At 42.1% G+C, this 20,385-nt stretch overlaps 1 protein-coding gene across 2 annotated transcripts in view; it reads left to right on the top strand.

The window, feature by feature from the left end:
* SYTL5 (synaptotagmin like 5) overlaps positions 1-20,385 on the top strand; it is a 167,307-nt gene that overhangs the window by 125,997 nt on the left and 20,925 nt on the right. The window contains exons 10-14 of one of the 2 annotated variants that reach the window (XM_019486270.2): positions 3,351-3,440; positions 10,279-10,344; positions 11,228-11,406; positions 13,559-13,661; positions 15,934-16,095. In XM_019486270.2, coding sequence (XP_019341815.1) covers positions 3,351-3,440; positions 10,279-10,344; positions 11,228-11,406; positions 13,559-13,661; positions 15,934-16,095 — 600 coding nt within the window. The remainder of the gene's footprint in view (positions 1-3,350; positions 3,441-10,278; positions 10,345-11,227; positions 11,407-13,558; positions 13,662-15,933; positions 16,096-20,385) is intronic. The other variant, XM_059720811.1, reaches the window with a different exon arrangement.

The raw sequence follows: 20,385 nt of genomic DNA, 5'->3' as shown, positions 1-20,385 counted from the left end.
ATTTACCAAAGAGCCGCTGCAAAAGGTTATGGCATTCCATTCTAAAGTCAGGGAACTCCCTAAACGTATGTTTTGTGTTATTAAACTAATTTAGTGCTTTAAAGCCTGTAAAAACACTGGTTCAGCTACTTCATAGTAATACTCATCACTATTCATCATTTCTCAGCCATTTTCCATAATAATTGGATCCTGTTTATTCTTATTACCCCAGCAGAGACAAGGAGGTTATTTAATTTCCTACCATTTCAAACTTTAATAAGCAACAGTAACTAATTATGTAGCTGCACTTCTGTAGCACCCTTGAGAAACATAATTGTTGTGGTATAAAATGGAGGTTAAAATGTTATCCTTCTAGATCAGGGATGGGTAATTATTTGTGCTGGAGGGCCACTTAAGGTGTTTTGGTGAATTGTTACTGGCCACAGAATGAGGGGGTGCGACCCAGTGCAGCAACTGGCCCTGGACCCCTCTGCCCCACACCCACCATCGCAGGCAACGGACGGAGCAGATGGGCAGGCAGGCGGGGCAGGTCTCAATGGAAACTGGCCCAGGACTCTGCCCCAGGTCTCAGCCCCATGCTGTCACCACTCCATGATCCCGGCCCCACCTAGCCATCCTGTTCCCAGAGACCACTCCCTGCTGGCCTGTGGCCACATCCCAACGCCAAGTGTGTCCTGCCCTTGGAGGTCCCAGGCTGGTCACCATCAAGACCCCGCCCACCCAGCCATTCTGTCTGATGTCACCCACTGGGTGTGGGGCAGACTGGCAGGGGCAGCCATGCAGAGTAAGCCACCGCCACAGGGGCTTCCAGGAAGCTGAGTCCAGCCACCATGGTGCCCCTGCCCCACCGCCCACCCAGAGATGGCAGGAGTGGCCGCATGTGCCATAGCCCAGGCTGCACCCTGTGCCTGGGCCAGGTGGGGCCGAGGGACCTGCCATGGGCTGGATAGAATTCCTTGATGGGCTGGCTCTGGCCCGAGGGCTGTATTTTTTCCGCCCCTGTTCTAGACAGCTTCAAGAATCTGGTTGCAGTCAACAAGATAGGCAGCAAATATTAATAGTTAGCTTTTTGCTGTGCCTGTGAAATTGAGGAGGAAAATTCCCAAAATGTTTCTTAACACATCACTCAAATTGAAAATGCTGGTTCTAGATTTTTACTCCACATTTACTTACCAGTTCTGGCTGTGCCCCTATATCGGCTGCTTCTCCCCACTGCCCCCACTGCAAGCCCTGCTACCAACAATACTGCCCACGCTGCGAGCCCTGCAGTGGATGAGGCTGTCAGCAATGGCAGCATTCCCGGTGCTGTCCTTCCTGTGAGCTCTGCACCTGACGAGGCTTGCAGGTGTCACAACCCAAGGGTGTGATTTTGTGTGTGCGCGCTTTGGCACTGCTAAATTATTTCCCACCACGAGGAGCTTGCTTTGCAGGGTGCATTTCTCAGTTGCAAAGAGAAAACCCTGGTGCAAAGGAGTTCCCGCCACCCGCATGCAAATTTGTTCCCCACTATTGGCCAGTTCTAAATTATTCCCACGTGGCGGCTAGCAATTGGCTTGCTAGCCATATAAGAGGCTTGAGCGGTTTCCGCCCAAGTTGGAGGACTCCACAACCATCTCGTGGAGGACGAGGACTTCACGTCTCGTGAAGAACTCTAAGCGCTGTGGAGCCTAATGGACCCAGAGTGTGCCTTAAGAAGGCTATAGGGGTCTGATCAACCTCTGGCCTCTCCCCGTCACCGAGCGCGATCCCTCGATGAACGCCTTCCCCGCGCTTGTTCCATGGAGCCTGGCAAGCTTCGTGTGTGTGTGTATCCAGAGCTCTGTCCAAGTTATTTCAAGAGGCTCGAGTTTTCTGTGGGTCTTGTTCGAGTTTGTGTTGTGGAGCCTAGCAAACTCCACGTGTCTGTCTGTAACTGCAATGCAAGCAAGTTTTTCTTGCCTGCACTGCAACCATCTACGGTGTAAGTAAAATAATCTTTAGTCAACTGCTACGTGTCCGTGCCTAATTCTAGTCCGCCGGCCTGCATTCCCCGACCCGCGTGCCAGGGCTGCTGGCCACAGCCTGCCACGCGCCCCCGAGGGCCTCAGACTGCTCCCGGCCCGCACAGCAGGGAGGCAGTGTTCTCCCCACTGCAAGTCCCACAGCTGATGAGGGTCAAAGTGGGACCATGCTGGGAATGTTGCCACCACGTTTCTAGCATGGTCCCCCTGTGAGCCGTGTCAGCTGTGGGGCGGCTGGCAGCAGGTGGGTGCACCCCTGTGGCTGGGAGCCCTTCAGTTGATGAGGCTCCCAACCACATGGGAAGGCCACATGTTCAATTAATGGCACAATTAAAACAAGCTACAAAGTTATTCCACATTTTTTGTGGAATAATTTTGTAGCTTATTGCTTGTTTTATCTTGCCATTAACTGGGTGTATCTGGGTCACTCTTTAAGATGTGATTACTGGTTAGTCGCATCTTAACTGTAATGTGCAGAGGGGGCCTAAGACTGTCCATCAGAGAGACCTGCTTTTTCCTGTGTCAGACTATAAGATTGTATAAGTCAACATGACTCCACTGAAATAGAGAAGAGAAAAGTCAATGGAGCTCTCCATTGATTTATGACCATTGATTTATCTTTGTAATGGGTCTGGCTGACTGTTGCTAAAACTGAGTTTCCCAGGTGATAAGTGAGAATGCATGGATCAGGTTTCCCTGAAAGCCTGTTGTCTTTTTTTCATGGGATACAGAAACATCCTGACTGGAACAGAAAGGAAATAAGCACAGTTCAACAGCAAGCTTACTGCAATTTTGAATTCTTTTAGGCTACAAACAGACATCACATTTGTCCCACAATAAACTATTTTATCCTGGGGCAAAGTAAAATAATTCAGACATCCACATCCTTTGTGTTAGGATACATCTTAAGAAAATTCATGGCATAAGAAGTACTAATAGTTTATCCAGAGACATTGCAAAGTGCTTCTGAACGGTTATCCGAGGATTGCATCACTGAGTCAGTGGCAGAAAAGTAGCAATGTGTTAAGCCATTCACTAAACCCTGATTAAAAGGATGATATATTCACATGCCAATCTGGGGATATTTTTATTCCAGGACAAACACAGGCACAATGTCTGTTCCTAGCTGTAGACTTACAACCTCTTACCCTTTCCCAGAGAACGTTACCATGAATAAGAATAAAAGTAGTTATGTATTTTTAGCTGTTTTCTTCCCTTTGCAATTTAGTAAATGGAACCAAAGAAGAGATCCTGACCAACTTTGCAGTGCTCTGGCTTCTGAACAGAAAAAGTGCCTGGAGGGAGAGGCGGGCTGATTAGCAATCAAATTACTTTTTTTTTGTCTTTTAGGATTACCTGGATGTGACAGAGGAAGATATTGATGACATAGCCTCTCATTACTCAAGGAAGAGTGGACATTTGTCAAGTGCATTATCAGCAGTAAGGTCTCCATTAGAAAACATGCCTGTTTTCCTTCTGACTAAGTTAATAAATTCCTGGGGTGGATGATGACTAAGTGACACAGAGCAGACACTTAGCATTCCATTCCATTTTATTTAATAACGGTTTTTCCAAATTGCCTTTCCTGCTGTCACTTAGCAACAGCTTTAACTTTGTGATCGGAATATTAAAGCATGATAGCAGAAAAAATCTCTGTGTAAAGCTTAAGTGGCATTCTCTGCAGTCAGTATTGAAGCAGGGGGCTGCGGTGGCACACATGCTAAGGTACACAGTTGACAGCCCAGAGGTTGGAAATTTGAGGCTATAGCTCATGGTGCAGCCCTGTCAGGTTTGTAATAAATCTGCAAATTCTGCTAAATACCTGGTCAGAACATGGACATGAAAAGGGAGTATTGAAACAGAGACCCCTTCAGGAGCATTCAGGTTTTGGGGCCTGATCTTTGGAGATGATAAGTGCCCTCAACTTAAAATTAAAGAAGAATAGGTGGGTCAGTCAGCTTCTCACAGGACCAGACTCTGAGAGTTTTAAGGAATTTCTGTTTGTGGTGAACAATGACAAATGTCACCTCAAAAAGGAATTAAAGGCTAAGAAACCTGAAATGTGATGAGTCTAGAAGCCCTGGGAAAATACAAATGCTTATCTTATGAGTTTTGCTTCTTAGCTCATCTGGCTGCTGCTATCTACCAAAGTGTATTCCATATTCTGTGTGTTCCACATTTTTCAAATAGTTTCATATGTATGGAATACGAGTAAGATATTTGGGTATCAGCTTTACTGACTAGGGCTATTTATAATGGTGTTCCAAGAGGTGGGGGGATCTGAGAGCCGCACTACCTAAAAGTGCCTGGACCATCACGTGTATCAGCATTCCCATGCTGAAAAATGGTGGTGGAGTGCTTTGAACTAAAGCTCATCGAATGAGCCTTAAAGCTCCCCGTCACCATTTTTTCAGTGCAGGGACACTTATACACATGATACTGGATTCTGCTGGAGCATGGTAATTACCACGCGTCAGCAGACTCGATTAATTGAGTGTGCTCTGATGCACTGTAATTACAGTGTTAGAGTAGCCTCCCTGCATGTGTATAGGAGCCCAACATTTCTGTTTTACTGCAGGAAACTATCATATGTTTCTGCAACATCTTTTCTTTCTCCACTTCACTGATAAACATACAGTCAGAGGCATAATAAACAAGTTTTGTACTGTGAGCAAAACCAGAAGGAGCAGGGAGTGCCAAGTGATGAACAGTGGGCAGGTAGTTGGGAAGGGTCATGGTCTCAGGGGCTCAAATACCCTGGCTGCTGCTGCCACATCACTATCCTTGAACCTAATATGGCTGCCTTGGGCCTTCTCAGCAATATGTAACGGCCATAAATCTGGCCTCTGTGCCATACTTGAGTGACAGATAGTTGGTGTAATGAGCTTCATACAATTGATTGTACTTTCTAAGGTAGGAGGTATGCTGGTGAGTAGGAAGGTGATTGATGCACATTGTAGGCAGTCACAAATTGGAGCAGCCCTTTGACTACTTTACTTCATTCCTGGCATCTGACTGATGCCCACCAGCTCTAGAGACTGGAGTGTTAGAAAAGGGGTGTAGAGCATTGAACCTTATGCCAAAAATATCTGTGGGATCCAGGTTTGTGACCCTTATACAAAGTACCAAAGAAATGCAACAATCTTTGAATTGGAGGGTGGTAGTAAAGAGAACTAGTGATCAGTATGTTTAATGTAAAGGGGCAGTTTTAGCTAATGACACTAGGAAATTAACTGTAGTTCATAGTTGTGATGCAATATCTTTAAAATCCATGCAGATCAAAGAGAATGCCCATTCAAAATTCAGAGAAGGCTCTGTAGAATTTTGGTTTACTTTGGAAGAAAAAAGGGCCAAATAAAACTGGTTGTCGTGGGGTTCTTGGTATTTATCACCTGGATCCAATTCCTCTTTTTTTCCATTTAATGTACTTCAAGGAAATAGACTTAGAGGAGACTGGGGCACATCAGGACCATGAGCAAGTGTGACTCAACTGCAATCAGCGGAGTTAAACCCACTTAACTCAGGTTAAATTTGATTCATCATCCTTAAGGCTTGCTCATTCATAAATGTTTAGCAATAGAATCACCGATCCTTAGGCTGAACACTGACAGGAGCTGCAAGTTTTTTCAGTCCTCTTTCTCAGTGTAGGCCTTCATTTGGGAGTTGCATGAAAGGAGATATTTCCCTAGTACTTTGAGCATTAGGTTTCTCTTTTGATATAGCTTTCCTTCCAACCTTTTCTTTGGTCCAAGTGCAGCTCTTCTGCTCTGGTAGAACTGAGATACTCTGCTTGCTGTTCCTTTTGTCTTCATATCTCTCCCAGCATGTTTATTAATGTCACTGCATGTTTCAGTACTTTTAACAGCAAGCAGCTTTCCCCTCTCATAGAGTAAGTCAACTTTATAGGCCCATTTCAACATTTTCTGAGTGCATGCTGTTGGGAACTAAATATTTCTCATCTCCTGTTCATGCTTTCATTGAATTTATTCTGTGCATTTCAGCTTTTGGAATTTTAAAAACACTGGAAATGCTTTTCTGGTTTTTCTGAATTTTAGTTGCTGATAATTACTGTCATACTATGATAAAATAATATTATAAAAGTACAACAAGCCCTGATTAAATGCTGATTCTTTGCAAGTATGAATAAACAGATTTGAATTAAATATCTAACAAGTTCCCTGAATCCCCAAACCACAGTAGTTGAGCTAAAGTAAAAGCAAACTGATAGTAATAGAGCAGACACCTCACATTCACATTAACACAGGCGAGTAAAAATTGGAACTGACATTGACCAAGGGCTGTATCTCAGCCTTAGTTTAGGTTTTCCCATATTTTCCCAAAGCTAATGTTTCAGCCATTCATTTAATTCCTTCATCATTCAGTGTAACTAATATTTATTATCATGAACATATTTCAGTGTGTCATCTTGTTTCCATGCCAGTGTTAGCAGTAAAATGGGAAATGCTCCTCTGATTAAAAAAGACCCCAGCCCTGTAGCAAGAGAGTGCTGAGCACCCTTTGATGTATTTAGGGTTTACTGGCTATTTGTGAAATCATAACATGAGTACATTTTCTTTAACCAGGGGTATCAAACTCACCAGGAGTCCTGGGCCAGATCAGGACTGTAGGAGCTCCTCATGAGCTAGGTCCAGCCAGGGGAACAGGGTAGTGGTAATGGTGATGGCCACCATTGCAGCATTGACCATTGTGGCAGCAACAGCCACCAGAGCAGCAGTGGAACAAACAGCCATGGGCCAGGCAACTACTTGCCATGGCAGAGGTGTGCAAATAGCAGGCATCTGCAAGGCAACCAAGAGCTGTGCTGCATAGCTCTCACTCACCTGTCTGTCACCAAGGGCCATATCCACCAGGGCTCCATGGTCCTGAATTATGTGCAGGCCCTGCCCACTGATGGCTATGTCCCCAAATTCTTTAACTTGCCAGTAGTCTGGTGGGCCAGATGGAGCAGCTCCATGGGCCAGATCTGGCCTGTAAGCCATGTGATTTGACACCTCTGATTTAAACACCAATGTTTTATCCTACATTTAAACCTGACAGAACAAAGGCAGTGTATGGAAAGAAGTTAAATATTTTAAGTGGTTATAAAATAAAAAGCTTTCTAAAGTTTTCCTTGTGGTTCATTAGCAGTGTAGAGATTTTCTTTCTGAATTCCAGGCTTAACTGTGACCTTTGTTCAAGTCCAATTTTTTCCATATCTATCCTTAAATATTGTGGAAACTCAGGAGTTGGTTCAGACTCAGCCAGAAACAATTTTCTTACATGTTGATTTAATATAAATAAGCTAGGGCCAGGCTTACTAAGGCCACCACATGAATTGTTACATCCTTGTTTTGTTCACAAGGAAGTCTGTTTTGTGCACAGACTGAATAATGATGTTCAAAGCCTCAAACACCTCTCTTCACTACACTGTCTTGGATCTATAATGGAGAAAGGTTTGTAAATGGTAAGGGTGCAATACAGGCAACAACCTTTGAAAATGATACCACAAATGCACTGAGACTAGGAGGAAATCAGTTTTGTTCAGTAGTGCCGATAGTGGCTTGCATGGTGACTTCAGCCAGCCCTGCTGTAGGAATTTCAGAGTTGGTTACAAAAATTAACACAAATGCAAGCTTTAATTAGGAAGGCACTTTCCCTGTACCATACTAGGAATGAAGATGAACTACAGTACAAAAAAACCCCATTACTTTAGCTGTTTGTTAGTTCTTTTCAATGAAAAAAACGAAGGTCATTTTTAAGAAGTTACTTAATGCATGCTTTTTTTCTGATGCAGTGTTATTGTCATCCCTAGTCTTCACTTTCCTTTCTTTGCCTTAGAAAACATGTTTGGAAGGTCTAACCAGTCATATTTCAAGCTAAATTATAACTCTTCCTCCTTCAGAGTCCCACCCATCTATCTCCCCTTTATGTGAGAAATTCCTGTAACTTCTCTGATGGGCTCCTTCAGATACCTGGACAGCACTGTCCAGCAATAAGAGGAAAAGGAGTCCCTGATAGTCTTGAACTTTGCTAAATGTATACTTTTGCAAAATATCTGGAAGCTGATTATAAAGGAGGACTTGAAAGGGATATTTATGGGGGGAGAAAACCAAAAAAAAAAAAAAAAAAAAAAAAAAAAGCTTTTGTTGTATACCTGCCCTTACAGCTGAACAGAATTAAAATCCCAGAAAAAAATTTGTTAGTTTTCAGGAAGGCCTTTATCCAGCAAAGAAGTTCATGCTTAATTTTTGTCACAAGACCACCATCTTCAGTGGGAACAGAGAGAGCACATATGTAGGTAGGTAGAGGATTTGCAACCAAGGTACAGATCATTGATTCTGTGTTTCTAGCATACGTTCTGTTTATTGCTACCTTGCTGCAGGAGACACATTTTCTCCACTTCTTAGATACTTAAATCCAGATATTCCTGTAGTACTAAAGCTGATGTATAAGAAACGCTCTTGCACGCAGGAAGTTCATTACTGGAGAGGCATCAAATGAGTCAGAAGCGGATTGGCCAAGTTCGCCGATGATGCCAAACTTTGGGGCAAAGCATCCACACCTGAGGACAGGAGGGCGATCCAGGCTGACCTTGACAGGCTCAAGAAATGGGTGGGCGAGAACCTGATGGTGTTTAACACCGAAAAATGCAATGTTCTCCACTTTGGGAGGAAAAACCTGCAGCATCCTTACAGGCTCGGCAGTGCTACGCTGGTTAGCACTACAGATGAAAGGGACTTGGGGGTCATGACTGACCACAAGATGAATATGAGCCTTCAGTGTGATGCTGCAGCCAATAAAGCAAGCAAAATGCTGGCTTGCATCCATAGACGCTTCTCAAGCAAATCCCAGGACGTCATTCTCCCATTGCACTCGGCCTTGGTGAGGCCGCAGCTGGAGTTCTGTGTCCAGTTTTGGGCCTTCACAATTAAAAAGGATGCGGAGAAGCTTGAGAGAGTGCAGAGAAGAGCCACGCGCATGTTCAGAGGTCAGGAAAAGAGACCTTATGATGAGAGGATGAGAGCCATGGGACACTTCAGCTTAGAAAAGCACAGGCTCAGGAGTGATCAAGTGGCCACCTATGAGTTTATCAGGGGTGATCACCAGGATCTGGGGGAATGTCTGTTCACCAGAGCGCCCCAAGGGATGACAAGGTCGAACAGTCACAAACTCCTCCTTGACCGTTTCAGGCTGGACATAAGAACGAACTTCTTTACTGTCCAAGCCCCCAAGGTTTGGAATAGACTGTCGCTGGAGGTGGTTCAAGCACCTACTTTGAATGCCTTCAAGAGACATTTGGATGTTTATCTTGCTGGGATCCTATGAACCCTGCTGACTTTCTGCCCTGGGGCAGGGCGCTGGACTCGATGATCCTCCGGGGTCCCTTCTAGCCCAAATGTCTATGAAATCTAAGAAATAACACTCTTTAAAAGTAAAAAATAACTGATTGTGTCTGACTGAAAAACATGATTCATTCTAAATATTAGAAGAATACTTTCATGTCAAACACAATATCCTAATGCCTGTCAGTTATTCTGTTCTCCATCTGAAAAACAGGTTATGCATCACGCGCATGATCAGAGGTCAGGAAAACAGACCCTACGATGACAGGCTGAGAGCTATGGGACTCTTTAGCCTGAAAAAAGCGCAGGCTCAGGGGCGATCTGATGGCCACCTATAAGTTTATCAGGGGTGCTCACCAGTATCTGGGGAGGATGATTGTTCACCAGAGCACCCCAAGGGATGACAAGGTTGAATGTTTATAGACTCCAGCAAGGCCATTTCAGGCTGGACATAAGGAAGAATTTCTTCACTGTCTGAGCCCCCAACGTCTAGACTAGCCTGCCACTGGAGGTGGTTCAACCACCTACATTGAACACCTTCAAGACACATTTGGATGTTTATCTTGCTGGGATCCTATGACCCCAGCTGACTTCCTGTCCCTGGGGTAGGGTGCTGGACTTGATGATCTTCCAAGGTCCCTTCCAGCCCTAATGTCTATGAAATTTATGATTTAGCTCCTGTCTGCCAGGTATATCAAAGGGCCAGGTATATAGCAAAAATTTTTTAAGTTTTGTCCCTCCATAAATATCCCTTTCAAGTCCTCCTTTAAAATCATCTCCCAGATATTTTGCAAATATATATATTGTGCAAAGTTCAAAAATCACATCACTGTTATATCTGCCTAGTCTGCAAATCTTTTTCACTGCTTTCCTGAATTGGTGCTGCAGCTCTGTAATGTTATTTTCTCTTGACCTTTCCACTGTCTTTCTTAAAGAATTCTCCTACAGGCTCTGACAGGAAGTGGACCTACTTAAATGTGCCTGAAGCAGATGGGGATACTGTGAGTTCTTCTGCTTTTCTGGTTCTTAATGGTCTTTTCCCTCTCTTTTTCTTTGTTTCCGTGTTTCTGTTATTGACACAAACTTTACCCATGGCACAAATTTTACTATGATTGAAAGAGAGATGTTTAGTCATTGTTATTTAATTAGCCAGCAGAAAACTTACACCAAAAGTTTAAAATACCTTTGATTAGGACAGCAAACAAACTCTAATTTTGCCTTTAAAATATTTTCATCCTTTCCTAATGGTAATCTCCGGAGTACTATGTTTTGAATAGCATGCGAAAGAGGTGAGACATTATTTTACATAGAAAACCTATTTAATGCAAAAAATGTTAATGACCCTGGGGAACACCAAATTAAAATACAAGGAAATTCCAAAAACTGTTACGCCTGTTAAGGCAACTAGAAATTCTAGAGCAGGATATGTTTTTTTGCAATATTTCCATTATGGTTTTTATTTTCTGCAATTTTGTATGGAAAGTCTGGTACCAGCCACTTTTTGAAGCAGAATACTACACAGGAGGGATTATTGGCAATCAACATATTCCTGGAACTGGCAACATGACGTCAGCACAATTTACTTAATCATTCAGTTCCTCCAGTTAGTCCTTTTGGAACCTCTTTGTTCCTCCAGTAAAATGGTTGTAATGCCAGCATTTCAGATTCTTTATGTGAAGAAATACAAAAGACATGTAAAAGATTAACTGCTATTTTTCTGATTACTTTTCATATCAAATTCAAGCAAGTAATAATTTTGTTCTTCCTTGGTAAGCCTAGTTTTCATAGGCAACTTGAGCAGAACAGTAATTGCGGGGTCCTAATTATATGAAAAAGCTGGTTCTAGAAAGAGATTGTGTCTTCTTTTTCCCTCCTTTATTGCAGACTAGCATTAACAGCCTGATGAGTGTTTATAGTGAAACTGGGGACTATGGCAACGTGAAGGTCAGTGGGGAAATACTTCTCCATATCAGCTACAGCTACAAAACAGGTGCCCTCAACATCCTTGTTAAAAGCTGCAGAAACCTGGCCATAGCAGATGAAAAGAAGCAAAGGACAGATCCGTAAGCATAGATGATTTCTTTTTTGATGTTTTCTAGAAATGTCTTTGGTCTTGATGTAAAGTTGCATTTGACTCTGTGGACTGTCTGTGAGGATGATCACCACAAGCATCATGGGTTCGTCATAGGCTGCAGAGCCTCTCAGATTGTGTCTTATACCTCTCATTTACCCTGTCAGGAGGTGCCATGCTGAAACATGCCTCATTGCTCCATGCATGCCACCTCCCCAACCAGCAGCAGTATAGCCATATTCACACAACATTGCATCTGAACGAATTAGCTCTGCTGAGAAGCCGAGTAAGTTAGTTCACTCCTAATGCCAAACAAAGAAAGGTACCTATGTGAAGCCACATGGTGCACATCCCCAGTGACCACAGATAAGTACTTTCTGGTTATTCCTGTTTGGAATAACAAAACCAAGTAGTGTTTTCAGTTGTTTCTTAGGGTGGCCTGTGTCCCTATTGACATCCTTGTAATCAGCTTGAGAGGAAAATAATCTAAATCAGTGGTTCTCAACCTATTCGCTATAGTGGGCCACACGTGCAGGTCACAACATGTTTTGTGGGCTGCACCCACACAACTTACTCCCTGTGTATCCATGAAAAAATGTCTTAACAGGATGTCACATGGACCACAGCAGTTTGCTGATTGGGCCGCAGGTTGAGTACCACTGATCTAAATGAAAGTAGAGCAAAGTCATTTATTACCACCAGAGACAAGGCCAAATGATGTGAGACAATGCTGTGGAGTCTCTAAAGGTGTGAGATCAGCATGTTTACTGAGATTTCAATTCCTTAGTAATGTGTAGTGAGCCAGAAACCTCTAGAGCGTGGAAATAAAATGATGTTCATCCTTCCAAGCTCCAAATATGTATCCTTTTCCAAAAGTCAAAGAAACATAAACCATTAAATTCCAGTTTCTATGTGTGTGTGTTTGATTAGATACTCAAGTGGCACTGGAGAATACTGGAACAGTATGAAAAATTCTGACACAGTGAATAGTGTGGGCAGTGGGGCTGATAGATTACTGTGACCCCACTTCTTCATGAGTGCTACTACAGTATGTACAACTGAAATAATGCCATGACAAATTGGGATATGTATGAGCACACAGCTTCACTGCTCTTTACAGCAATAGAGTGTCATCTTCCTATGACAACAATGGACAACACTAGTCATTGGATTCCATTATGTAATTTGCTTCTTCAGATAATAGGAGTATAGTATACAAACGTTTAATTGTATGGTGGTGGAGAAGTCCCTATTAATGTCAATCTTACCACAAAATACCGAACTGTTCTGTAACTCTTTTTAAGTAAAACAAGAGCCAAGAAAATAATTGGCCATTATGCTGTGTATTTTTAATGGGATCCACAAATACACAGCATAAAGGTAGTAGGACATTTTGGTGCTTTTCCTGAGTGTTCAGGACCCAATTCTGATTTTTCTCAAATCTGCAGGTCAGAGTACTGTAATTAACATTGTATAATTCTGTTTACCCTGATTTGGTACTTTATTATACTGCTTGGTTGTGATTGATCACAAAAGTCAAATGATATTACTCCTATTACTCTTACCGGAAGTCTTGCAGCCTTTTTTCTGATGTGACTATTGTATTAAATTCCATTCTGTCAATGTTTTAGCATGGCAATTTGAAATGTGCATTTTGCAAATATTCATGGTATCATAGTGCTACCAAATCAATGTAGTCACATTATTTATATACTATACTGCTATTGTATTTTAATATTAAAGCTAAATTAAATAGTCTCAAATATTTTAAAATATATGCATCAGTTAAACTATAATGATTACATTGTCTAATTATAAAAAATATACGAATACACTTTTTAGGTGATTTTAAGTTATGCCTGTTAGCATGTGAAAACAAAAAAAATTGTTAATAAAGCCCCACTCATTTCTCAGGACTAATATGCTACTTGAACTCTGCTCTTATGATTATTTTGATGCTGTCAAAATTGTTTCCGTTGGCTCATAGTTCTCTATCTGTTCAGGATGTTCTCTCTCAAATTAATGCATAAGTTAGTCTGCAAAAACAAATTTCCTGACTAATGCTTTGCGTGTAGTGTTGGCTGGTTTTCCTTCAAACCTGGTTGTTCTTATTCTCTGGTTCTAATTTATTTCTTGATCTGCAGCTATGTCAAAGCATACCTCCTGCCTGACAAGTCCCGCCAAAGTAAACGCAAGACCAAAATCAAAAGTAACAGCACCAATCCAGAGTTTAATGAAACACTGAAGGTAAGAGTACTGCCACTCTCATAATCCATGCTTATTCGATTTTTATTTTATTTATACCCTAAATGTTCTCACAAAATACTCAAGAGTGGTTTAAAAAATTGGGAAATATGGCAAAACGGGAAACGTTTCTGGTGGCATAACTGCACTTTTTGGTACTCGCTGTCAAAGGAAAATTTTTACTTTGTTTTCCCCAGCCAGACACAACATAGATGTTGATTATTACAGTCTTCTCTTTACCTCCGTGGATCTATTTCAGGGTCATTGCCATCTCATCTCTCATAAAGTCCTACCGTGAGATTTTTAAAAGGATCTAAATGACTGCACAAAGTATTATGGGAAGCTCATAAGATGTGTACTCCTAAGTAACACTCGTCAGGAGCTTTCCATCAGAATAATCTTCTGCTGAAACATACTCTTCTCGCAAAATTGAAATTTTCCACCGAATATTAAACTTCATTTTTGCCTGAATAGGATTGGCTTCTATTTCAAAAATTGAAATAATGGCTCTCTGTCTGCCTGCCAGACAGCTTCAGTCCATTTCACTTTTTTTGTCTGCAAAAGTGACAGTAAAAACCTTCCAGGAAGACTCTAGAGGGAGAGTCTGTGGCTCTCAGCCTCGTACTTCAGCTCATTTAAGGCTTCTGTGGCACAGGAAATCATGGGGGATGAAGCCGAGCAGGCTGAGTGTTCTCGTAATTTGCCTTTCTGGCAACTGGACTGCAGGGCTCTTATCAATTACACTTTCTGCCCATTGACAAGAGCCTTCCAGGCCAGCTGCAGTGGAGCCAAAAAAAAATCTGTTTCAGTTCGTTTGAAAGAGAAATTTCCTTGAATCCCCAAGAGTAACTTTGCCTTAGCCTTTTGGTCACTACTTGTAGATTGTCAGTTTTTCATTTTTACAGCTCTGCATCCAAGTTGTTTAGTCATTTATGGAAATGCCACCATCAAACAAAGGGTTTATTCTTTATAGTTGCTTAAAATACGCAGCATGACAGGTTTCCTACTCTATTGACTTATACAACTTGGCTCGTATAGTTGGACAAACCTGGCTGTAAAACTGCTTTACACACTGTATATGCCTACTTGTGTAGCAGACCTTTGTTACAACCCCATGTGTATATTTGTTTTACACTAGGGTTAGGTTTGATCTGACCTGGGAAAAAGTGGGTTAGCATCCATCTAGCAGGAAGTGTGTTTTCCTAATGTGGTTTCCAGACTTTGTATAGGTGGATTATCTGATTAAAAAAACATAATTATCTAATTATCTGATTAAAAAAGCATAAAAGCTGACCAGTGTGGCTTGCTTGAGACTTTGGCCTGAGAGACAGCTGCCTAGATCTCATAGCAGAAGATCCATTAAACCAGTGGTGCTAGCCTTGCAGCCCCCTGGGCCAGTTGAGTAACATGGGGCCAGTTTGCAGGCCTGATTAGGTTCCAGGCCCTGGCACCACCCACTCCTGCCTCCCATGTGCCAGCTTTGGGTCCCAGGAGCTTGGTGCCACCCCTTCTGCACATCAGGATTGAGTGCTAGGGGACTAGTGCACCACCCTCTCCCACCCTCAACACTAGAATTGGATCCTGGGGCCCTTGCTGCCATTGCTTAACCTGGTGCAATGGGATTAGGTGTTTCATCCAGCAGGCAGGGCCCAGGGCTCTCCATGGGTCCAGAAATTTGGTACCAGGAGAATAGGAGCCCTGCTGACCAGATGAGCTGTTCCCATTACTAACCTTGAAACCTCTATCCAAACAATCCTGGCTTCTAACATTATTCTAGTTAGAGATGCATAAATACAAAGATAAATATGCAGTTTCTGTTTAACTACTTAAAAGGTTGTGGGGATACTGTATCTGGTATTTGTTCATTAGCATACTGTCAAGTCTTTTTTTTAACAGAAGCTCCTTCTTAGCGGGTAGAATTTTGTGTTCTGTTTAATTACTATATAAGCTATTTTATAAGGTTTAAATAAGGGTGATTACTTGGGAAGCTTCTTTTTAGTGTAATAACCTGATAAATAATAGAGAAGCCACAACAATAATAAAAACACTTGATTGTAAAGTGAGCAATTGAACATCATAGGCTTCTCTTGAATAGTAGCCTTGTTACCGAATTGATCTTCACTTAAAAAAAGAAAAAAGTCTTTCCTATGCCTCATTTGTCAACTACTTTGGACTTTATGGAGATAGAGTTTTTAAATGTGGTAGCTGTATAATGCCATTAGGAAGCTGAAATCTACTCCTGTTAAAGCTCTCCGTCCTTGTTTTCTCTCAATAGTACGTGATCAGCCATACACAGCTAGAGACCAGGACCTTACAGCTGTCTGTCTGGCACTATGACAGATTTGGTCGCAACAGCTTTCTTGGGGAGGTGGAAATTCCCCTTGACTCCTGGAACTTTGAAAATCAGCGTGATGAATGGTTTGTGCTCCAGCCCAAGGTGAGGCTCTCCAGTTTGTTAATGGTGTAGTAATGAGGTGAAATAAAGGACGTATGATTTATTATTATTATTTGGAGAGTGGCCGTAAAATAATGAATTTATAATCACCTGCTATGGAAAGGAAACTATGAGAAGAATAACTTTTCTTTTTAAAAACCAAAATGTAATGTCTCATTTCATAAAGAATTTGTACGTGAATGCCTCCTCCCAGCAGAACCTATTAAGAAAAGTCCGTGACACTATCAAATGGTAAAACACAATGGTAAAGGAATAATTTTGTTAAAGAAATGTTGCATGAAACAATGGACTGTTTCCAAACAAAGATCTGCTAAAGAAATGGACCTTTCTTTGTGTAATACATTTAACAATTTATTCCTGTAGTGCAGTTCATCAGTTACTCTTCTATTCATACTGAGTAGTGGATACGGCATCATGCTGTTTAGTATACAAATAAGTGGCTCCAGGAAATGTGAATGGTTGTAGTGCTTAGCTAAGGTTATAACATCTTCTGGCACTTATGGAATTCCTCAATGGAAAGGTCTGAAGTGTTTATTTTGGGAATAACTTTAAAGAGGCATTGTAAACTTGATTATATGCTTCACAGCTGCTCTCTGCTGTACTAGCCAGAACCACCAGTCTATGCTGCTGTTTCAGGAAGTATCAACTTCTTATGATCTTATGATATAAAGAGTTGAGGACCTATTAGGAGTGATGTGCATGTAGGTTAATATAATTGATTTACCATTCTGTGTAAAAAAAAAAAAAAAAAAAAAAACAAAACCCTATTTTTTCCACTTGGGGTACTTGGAGTGGTGGGCTTGCTTTGTTGCTTTCCCAGAGATGCAATTGCCCTGTAATTTTTGTGCACAATCCTGTGTTGGTTAGAAATTCTTTCTAAACTGTCTTCAGTTGTGTCTTTTGTATATAGGAGCTTAATTGTGAGAAGATACAAAATATCTTTCTGATTGTATATGTTGTGTGTGTGTGTGTGTGTGTTGTCTATGTAGGAATCTCACAGATTAGTGATCTAGTTTATATTTGAAACTGTAACTCTCTTGTCCAAGTCTGATTTCAGCATATTAGTCCCTTTGACTCTGCTTTACTGCACTGAAGGGAGCAAGACTCATTAAGAATCCAGAGCTCAGACTGAGAGGAGGCTAGTTTACAAGTGTGTCTCTCACCATTCACTAGCAGCTCCTCCACTAAAACCGTGCTTACTTATCCTGAAACATGAGCAGTGGGAGTTAGGGATAGCTACTAAGCTCAGAGAGTTAAGCAGCAGGCTTTCTGTGCCACAGGCTTCTTTCTCAAAACAAAGCACAAAATGCATTAAATTATGTGGGAAGAAATGCTGACAGTCAGTACCAGTTTAAATTGATTTGGCAGTGCAATGTGTCTGGTTATAAGGAGCTGTTTTGGCAGCTACTGATGACTCAAGGGCCTCTGATTAAATACATCTTGATGCCCCTGGGGCTGGTACATGAAAAAGCCACAGCACATTTCCTCTTTATGTGCATAAATAAATCATAGAATCATGGAAAAATAGGCCTAGAAGGGAGCTCAGGCAGTCATCTGATCCAGCCCCCTGCTCAAGGCAGGATCATCTCTGTCTAAACCATCTCAGACAAGCATTTGTCTGACTTGCCTCAGACATTTCCAAGGAGGCAAATGTCATGACCTCTCTAGGTAATCTGTTCCGGTGCTTAACTACCCTCAGTAAGAAAGTTCTTCTTAATATCCAACTTACATTTCCCTTGCTGCAGTTTAAACTGTTACTTATTGTCCTGTCTCCGGCAGCCATAAGGAGTAGTCTATCATTATCCCCTTCATGTATCTATGTACATGTATTACATTAGTATGTATGTGACACAAATACCCTTCATGTATTTTATGTATGGATACATACATATATAAACTATCCCCTCACTCTTCTCTTCTCTTCTCCCAACTAAACATTGCCAGTTCTTCTAACCTGTGCCCATAAATCATGTTCTCTCAACCTCTGGTCATTTTTATTGCTCTGTCTCGACTCCTTCTAATTTATACCCATCTTGAAGTACAGGGCCCAATAGTGGACACAGTACTTCAGACCCTTCTCCTTACACCAGTTGCCCTTGTTGAAGCAGGAAGGAAGCACATTCCCAATTGCTTAATATTGCTGAAAGGAGGCCTAGTTCCTGTATTTCAGTCCCCAAAAGGCATGAATGGGCTGCCAGAAAGGGCCATGCCAGATTCCCAAAATGGTTAGAGCACATGACTGAATCAGCACTGTGTATGCAGACAAGGTAGAGAGGGTCCAATGGCTATTAAGAGGGAACATGATGGCACTCTTCAAGTATCTGAAGGGCTGCCATAAAGAAGATGGGAAACACTTTTCCTTTGTTGCTGCAGAGAGCAGGACACACCAATGATTTGAAGTTACAGAAAAATTGGTTGAGATTGGACATTAGGAAAAACTTATGAAATTGGCTGTCTAGGGAAATTGTGGAAATTCCTTCACTGGAAATTTTCCAGAAGAAGCTAGATAGTTTTCAAGAAGAAACTCCATATGAGGAAAGGCTGAGGGACTTGGGCCTCTTCAGCCGAAAAAAGAGAAGTCTGAGAGGGGACTTGGTAGCAGCTGACTACTAGATCAGGGGAATACATCAAGGTTTCAGTGAACAACTGTTCACCAGGACACCCTTGGGGAAAACGAGGAGTAATGGCCACAAACTCCTAGAAGACTGTTTCAGGCTTAACGCTAGGAAGAACTTCTTCACAGTTAGGGTGTACAGACTGTGAAATAAGCTGCCTCCGGAGGTGGTGCAATCGTCTACCCTAGATATCTTCAAGAGGAGACTGGATGGTCACCTTACCGCAGTTGTCTTTCCCGCCTGGTGCAGGGGGACTGGACCTGATGATCTTGCAAGGTCTCTTCCAGCCCCTAATAATTATGAATCTATAAGCATTGGTCTGGGATTATCTAGGAGCAGCTCTGCTGGAGCATTCTGTAAAGCGCAACATTTGGAAGCCCAGGACCCCCTCCACACGTAGAGATCAACAGAAGAGCTCTGCAGCTGCACAACTGGCTTAGTTACAAAAGAAGATTAAGGAGATGGGATAAGTTTACAGAGGGAATCCAGAAACAGAAGAATTCTGACTGTCTAGTAGGAGGGTGTGATGTGTGGAGTTATGCTTGTTGTCCCAAGGTTGCAGAGCAGAATGGAGCGTTTCTCGTTTTTTCCTGTGCTTCTAGGCTTTGCTGATTGCCATGTGGGGCCAAGGAGGAATTTTTTCCCCACTTGTTGCTACAAATGTCAGGGTTTCTTAGTGTTTTTTGAGTTATCTTTGCCTTCTGCATTGGGTGTTAGTTGAAGCAAAGGCTGGGGGTTTTGATTGCGGTGTACCAGTGTTCCTGTTGGCATTAAAACCTCAAAGTACTTGATTAGAGGGTTTTGAAAACCCTGAGTCAGACCAGTCACTGCATTTGAGATCAGGAAGGAATTTTACTCCATGGTCAGCTTGGAAGAGATTGTGGGGGATTTTGCCTTTCTGTAGCGGAGGACCTGGTCCTCTTCCTGGGATCTCATTAGTATATTTTAGCAATCCTTTCAGTAGCAGGACACTGACAACGCTCGTGCCCCTGCTTTACCTGTGGCATGCTAGCGTGCTTTTGGTGTTTTGGGGCAATATGCCTTGTAGTTCTGCAACAGGGTCTGATTGTATTGTTTTGCTAAGACTAGTAGGTTAAATGATGGATTTTTACAGGATGGTTTAGATGGGGATGATTCTGCTTTGGACTAGATGACCTTCTGAGGTCCTTCCAGCTCTACTTTTGTATGATTCTATGGCATATGCTGTTCTTTCTTCCCAAAACAACGTGTATTGACCAATACTCTTTCCTTCCCACTCTGCCTTTCTGGGTTGCTCCATGTCTGGCTCTGTACATGAAGCAGAGGACTCACCTGCCAGGATCCCTTTGTTTGTCTGTCGTAGCACCAGCTGCTGGAAGCTTTTGCTATTATTTAGACTTGAGAGGTTACAGCAGACTTACACATACAACTCTAAGGGACATAGAATGGTCTGTTGAAACTTCTGCAGTACAAGCTTTGCAGCTCAATCTTCTTCCTGTGTAACATCATTTTAACGCTTTAAAAAAAAATCATAACCAAAAGGGCACTCATGAGTCATGATGAAGCACTTTAACTCAGAGGAGAAGTAATGAGGTGCTAAGTACTTCAGCTGTTCCAACAGGAAACTGCTGTCTGATTATTTCCAAACTTATTATAAGGGCTATTAATTCTGATTCTT

This window comes from Alligator mississippiensis, chromosome 1 (genome assembly GCF_030867095.1).
Source record: "Alligator mississippiensis isolate rAllMis1 chromosome 1, rAllMis1, whole genome shotgun sequence".
Taxonomy (NCBI): domain Eukaryota; kingdom Metazoa; phylum Chordata; order Crocodylia; family Alligatoridae; genus Alligator; species Alligator mississippiensis.
Note: the sequence above shows the minus strand (reverse complement) of the source record. Positions and strands in the feature narration are given on the sequence as shown.